The 6000-nt window shown below is 44.1% G+C and overlaps 1 protein-coding gene across 1 annotated transcript in view; it reads left to right on the top strand.

The window, feature by feature from the left end:
- Positions 1 to 343: 343 nt before the first annotated feature.
- Positions 344 to 6000, top strand: part of LOC143803816 (N-lysine methyltransferase KMT5A-like) — a 97520-nt gene continuing 91863 nt past the window's right edge. The window contains exon 1 of the mRNA XM_077281581.1: positions 344 to 386. Coding sequence (XP_077137696.1) covers positions 344 to 386 — 43 coding nt within the window. The remainder of the gene's footprint in view (positions 387 to 6000) is intronic.

The raw sequence follows: 6000 nt of genomic DNA, 5'->3' as shown, positions 1-6000 counted from the left end.
TTTTTGCTGGTTTCCCACCAGAGCTAGATGGGAACAATGAGGCACTAAAAGAGGCCCTGATCAGGAAATACAACCTAACCCCAGAAGTTTATCAGAGAAGGTTCCGAAACCTACAACGTGGATCAACAGACAGCTATGCGGATGTTGTGAGCACCTTGAGGACCACGTTCCACCAATGGATCAGGCGACTGTCTGTTAACAGTTTTGAGGACTTAACGGATCTTCTGGTCAAGGATCAATTTCTTCATATGTGTCCCATGGATGTACGACAATTTGTGTGTAATCGAGACCACAAACTGTGGATCAGGCTGCAAGGATTGCTGACTGTTATGTGGCTAACAGGATGCCTGAGGTGCAGAAGCCATCGAGATTCAGCTGGAAGGGAGGTAAGTCAAACGGGGACTCTTCTCCCTCTGCTGGCCGATTACCAGTGCTGTCCAAGCCCACCTTCTATGGGGTCCAGGAGACTAGACATTCCCTAGGCAATGCACGCTGATGCTTCTCCTGCAACAAAGTGGGACACGTTCGTGCAGTCTGCCCTGATAGAGAGAAATGCCCAACCACAAAGCCATCTGGGCCCCCACCATATGTCCTCATTGTGGCCGCCTCTGATGTGAGAACTAATGAGAACTGTCAATCTGTCACTGTTGGCAATAAAGTCACCACTGGTCTCAGAGACACTGGAGCAGGGGTGACTCTGGTATCCCAGCAATGGTAAACCATGCAGATGTCATACCAGGAAAGACTATGTCTATAACCGGGATTGGAGGGGTCAGGCCTGCCGTGCCCATGGCCATGTATACTTGGACTGGGGAGCATGGAAAGGAATGAGAGAAGTGGGAGTATCAGAGACTATTCCCACCAATGTATTGCTAGTCACAGACTTGGGGAGGATGGTGTCCCACTATGTCCCTACCTTGCAAGTAAATGCTACAGAGAAGGTGGAAGCAAGTGACCCACCCGAGATCCCGTGCGAGGAGGGAAAATGTACCAATGCACAGGACCATACATATGTGGCCGCTGTGACCCCCAAGTCAGGCCGCGGTTCAGGCTCAACCCCAACTTAGAGCCTCATATAAAGAAAAACTGGCCTGAGGATGGCACTTCCTAAACTTCAACAAAATCCTACAATCAATGGAAGCGAATGTCAAATATTCAATTTTTTATAAAATAATCTCATTAAAAAGGGATAGAACAGAGATACAAATGCAAACATAATGCCGCCATATGCAGGTCTATATCAAAAAAAGGTAAATGCTTATAAATCAAATCAATGCATCATGTTTTTACAGATTAAATATGTATAAAGTTTGCTTATCAAACATAGATTATAATACTAAGCGAACCAATTATAAGAAAAAGTCTCTCCTAGCAACAAGATATACTACCTTGCCTCTCATCACATAAAGCTGCAAAAGTGCCTAGTGCATATATACAGGAAAGATATATATCTTGGTACCGTGTTAGCCAGTATTAAGCACTTTTTCAGATCACTCATAAATGTTTATATATGCACTAAGAAAAATATTTAGAATTGAGAGTCCTCAGTGGTTGATACCTTTTAATGGATAACTGAAAAGATGGTAACAAATTGCAAGCTTTCGAGACTACTCAGGTCACCTTCATCAGGCATAGACTAAAAGAAATTTTGTCCTCTCCAACAGCTGCAGGTAGCTTTCCTTGCAATCAGAAAAAATGTAAGACATGTCAATTTATAATGACCACGGACAAGATAAAGATCCCCAATTCACATCAGGACTACAAGATACCAGGTACTTTCAGCTGTGACACTTCTAATGTGGTGTACCTAATTATTTGTACTAAATGTCCAACTGGGGGTCTGTATGTGAGGGAGACAGGGCAAAAGCTTAGAACAAGAATAAATTCTCACCGCCACACAATAAGAGAAAAAAGAATGGATCTACCTGTGGCAATACATTTTTGTCTCCCAAATCATATTATGGACATGAAATTACTTGTTTTAAAAGGTAACTTCAAATCTCAAAGAGACAGAAGAATATAGGAATATAAATAGTGATGAGCGAATATACTCATTACTCGAGATTTCTCGAGCACGCTGGGGTGTCCTCCGAGTATTTTTTAGAGATAGATTAACCCTTGCAGGCGCAATCCCCAGTCACGTGCTGAGAAGCAGGTACATGACAACATTGAATGGAGGAAATAGTACATTGTAAGTCTGTTTATACCTAGAACCATATGTAACCCACTTTTCTTGCAGGTTGTATGGGAGTTTTTGAACTATGGGGTTCACACCTCTAGCAGTGTCAAGGTATGTCAACCCCACAAGATCTCCTTCTGCTTTTGCTACACACAACTCCATTAACAAGTCAGTTAATTCTCTGAGCTTTGAATAGTCCTTGTTTTCTATTCTAGGAAAGTCCTCTATTCTTTTAAGCAAGGCACTTTCTATAACCTCTACAGAGCCATAGCATTCATCAAGTCTATTCCAAATTCTTTTGAGGCTGACATCTGGATAATTTAAATTAATGACTCTGATTCTCTTTGTGTGTTCGGCAGACTCACTTCCTAGCCATTTTACCAAGAGATCCACTTCTTCACTATATGATAGACCTATGTCTCTGATGGCATTTTGGAAGGAGGCTCGCCAAGCTCTGTAGTTTTCAGCGCGGTCGCTGAACTTTACAAGTCCCTTGGTGACCAACTCATGTCGAACAAGGAACTTGGCAAAGTCCACTGTGGCTTGATTGGCGCTAATACCAGCTGATGGTGTGGTGTCAGAGTACATGTGTGCTGTGCGGTCATACCTGTTAGATGTCTTTGGTTTGGTCCAACTGCTGTAGTACCTTTCTGAAGCGAAGGGAGTCTCTTTAAGCTGGGGCAGATTACGGATCTTCTGTTCTGCAGAAAGATAATTGTAGTCAGACTCATCCTAATGTGTATTTCCTTCCTTGTGGCAGGGAGACTGATAGTTGGCTTTCTGGGGATCTGAATTATCTGGTTGGCTTGACTTGTTGACAAAATGCTCTGTCTTGGGCTGTGGGTCTGGATCGTTGTTTGATTTGGAATGTTGATGGACGTACTCTGCAGTACGCTGAAATGAATCGTGAGTTACTTGCTGTAGGCCTAGCACACTGCTGCATCTGCTGTGTTCGTCATCAGAATAAATGGCAGCTTCTAAGGCTCCTGCTATGGCAGCTGCTGTTTCTTTTTCAATAGCAAGCTTCTGTAATGTCGCTTCAAGGCTTGCTTTCTCTTCTTCCAGGCATGCTTGTTGGCGTTCTTTTTTCTCATCCAGTGATGCTTTTTGGCATGCGTTTTCTGCAACCAGGGATGCTTGTTGTTGTTTCAATTGTATCTCTTGCTCAACAAAGGTGCTTTGTGCTTTTGCCACTTCAGCTTTTGCGCGAGCAATGGCGGCGGCATTGCTGATGGATCATGTCTTGGAGGAACCAACTAGTGATCTCATCTTGACAAGAGGATGCTCATCCTTGAGACATGAATCAACGGTTGGGTGACCACTGAGCTATTCCTGTGTCTGCTCCGCATGGATAATGGAGGGCTCCGTATGGTCCGATTATTTAGTGCGACCATTAGGAGGTTGCTGCAATATCCATATGCAATAACCGTATGCTTGGATAATGGCGGGCTCCGTATCGTCAGATCTTCTGAGCTTGTCCTCAGCAGTTGTTTCACTATGCTGTCCTCATACACATTAGCGCGGTGTGTAATTAGACATGTAGCTAAACCCCCTCTCTTCTTTAACCCCTTAATCCCATATGACACACTATCCCGTCAAGGTGACCTGGGACATAATTCCCAATGACGGGATAGTACATCATATGCGATCGGCCGCGCTCACGGGGGGAGTGCGGCCGATTGCGGCCGGGTGTCAGCTGACTATCGCAGCTGACATCCGGCACTATGTGCCAGGAGCGGTCATGGACCGCTCCCGGCACATTGCGATCAAACATGATTGCAGTGTTCCGGCAGTACAGGGAAGCATTGCGCAGGGAGGGGGCTCCCTGCGTGCTTCCCTGAGACGATCGGTACAAGGCGATCTGCTCACCTTGTACCAAGAGTCTCCTCCCTGCAGGCCCCAGATCCTAAATGGCCACGGGGCTACTTCCGGGTCCTGCAAGTGATCTGTCATTATACAGTGATGCCCCCCTGGGTCAAAGTAAAAAAGTTAAAAAAAAAATTTTTAGATGTGTAAAAAAAAAATAATTTCCTAAATAAAGAAAAAAAAAATATTGTTCCCATAAATACATTTCTTTATCTAAATAAAAAAATAAAATAAAAGTACACATATTTAGTATCGCCGCGTCCGTAACGACCCGACCTATAAAACTGTCCCACTAGTTAACCCCTTCAGTGAACACCGTAAAAAACAAAACAAAACTGAGGCAAAAAACAACGCTTTATTACCATACCGCCGAACAAAAAGTAGAATAACACGCAATCAAAAAGACAGATATAAATAACCATGGTACCGCTGAAAACGTCATCTTGTCCCACAAAAAACAAGCCGCCATACAGCATCATCAGCGAAAAAATTAAAAAGTTATAGTCCTCACAATAAAGCGATGCCAAAATAATTATTTTTTCTATTAAATAGTTTTTATCGTATAAAACCGCCAAAAAATAAAAAAAGATGTAAATGAGGTATCGCTGTAATTGTACTGACCTGAAGAATGAAACTGCTTCATCAATTTTATCAAACGTGGAACGGTATAAACGCCCCCCCAAAAGAAATTCATGAATAGCTGGGTTAGGGTTAGGGCTGGGGTTAGGGCTAGGGTTAGGGCTAGGGTTAGGGCTAGGGTTATGGTTAGGGTTAGGGCTAGGGTTAGGGCTAGGGTTAGGGCTAGGGTTATGGTTAGGGCTAGGGTTATGGTTGGGGCTAGGGCTAGGGTTAGGGTTGGGGTTAGGGTTGGGGCTAGGGTTAGAGTTGGGGCTAGGGTTAGGACTACAGTTAGGGTTGGGGCTAAAGTTAGGGTTAGGGTTGGGGCTAAAGTTAGGGTTAGGGTTGGGGCTAAAGTTAGAGTTAGGGTTGGGGCTAAAGGTAGGGTTAGGGTTGGGGCTAAAGTTAGGGTTGGGGCTAAAGTTAGGGTTTGGATTACATTTACGGTTGGGATTAGGATTAGGGATATGTCAGGGTTAGGGGTGTGGTTAGGGTTATGGTTGGGATTAGGGTTAGGGGTGTGTTTGGGATAGGGTTTCAGTTAGAATTGGGGGTTTCCACTGTTTAGGCACATCAGGGCTCTCCAAACGCGACATGGCGTCCGATCTCAATTCCAGCCAATTCTGTGTTGAAAAAGTAAAACAGTGCTCCTTCCCTTCCGAGCTCTCCCGTGCTCCCGTGAAAAATACAAAACTGGGGGCTAAAAAATATTTTTTGTGGAAAAAAATGATTTTTTATTTTCACGGCTCTGCATTATAAACTGTAGTGAAACACTTGGGGGTTCAAAGTTCTCACAACACATCTACATAAGTTCCTTGGGGGGTCTTGTTTCCAAAATGGTGTCACTTGTGGGGGGTTTATACTGTTTAGGTGCATCAGGGGCTCTGCAAATGCAACATGACGCCTGCAGACCAATCCATCTAAGTCTGCATTCCAAATGGCGCTTCTTCCCTTCCGAGCTCTGCCATGCGCCCAAACGGTGGTTCACCCCCACATATGGGGTACCAGCGTACTCAGGACAAATTGGATAACAACTTTTGGGGTCGAATTTCTCCTGTTACCCATGGGAAAATACAAAACTGGGGGCTAAAAAATAATTTTTGTGAAAAAAAAATAATTTTTATTTTCACGGCTCTGCATTATAAACTGTAGTGAAAAACATGGGGGTTCAAAGCTGTCAAAACACATCTAGATAAGTTCCTTAGGGGGTGTACTTTCCAAAATGGTGTCACTTGTGGGGGGTTTCAATGTTTAGGCCCATCAGGGGCCTCCAAACCTGACATGGTGACCCATCTCAATTCCAGTCAATTTTGCATTGAAAAGTCAAACGGCGCTCC

The sequence above is a fragment of the Ranitomeya variabilis genome, chromosome 2, assembly GCF_051348905.1.
Source record: "Ranitomeya variabilis isolate aRanVar5 chromosome 2, aRanVar5.hap1, whole genome shotgun sequence".
Classification (NCBI taxonomy): domain Eukaryota; kingdom Metazoa; phylum Chordata; class Amphibia; order Anura; family Dendrobatidae; genus Ranitomeya; species Ranitomeya variabilis.
Note: the sequence above shows the minus strand (reverse complement) of the source record. Positions and strands in the feature narration are given on the sequence as shown.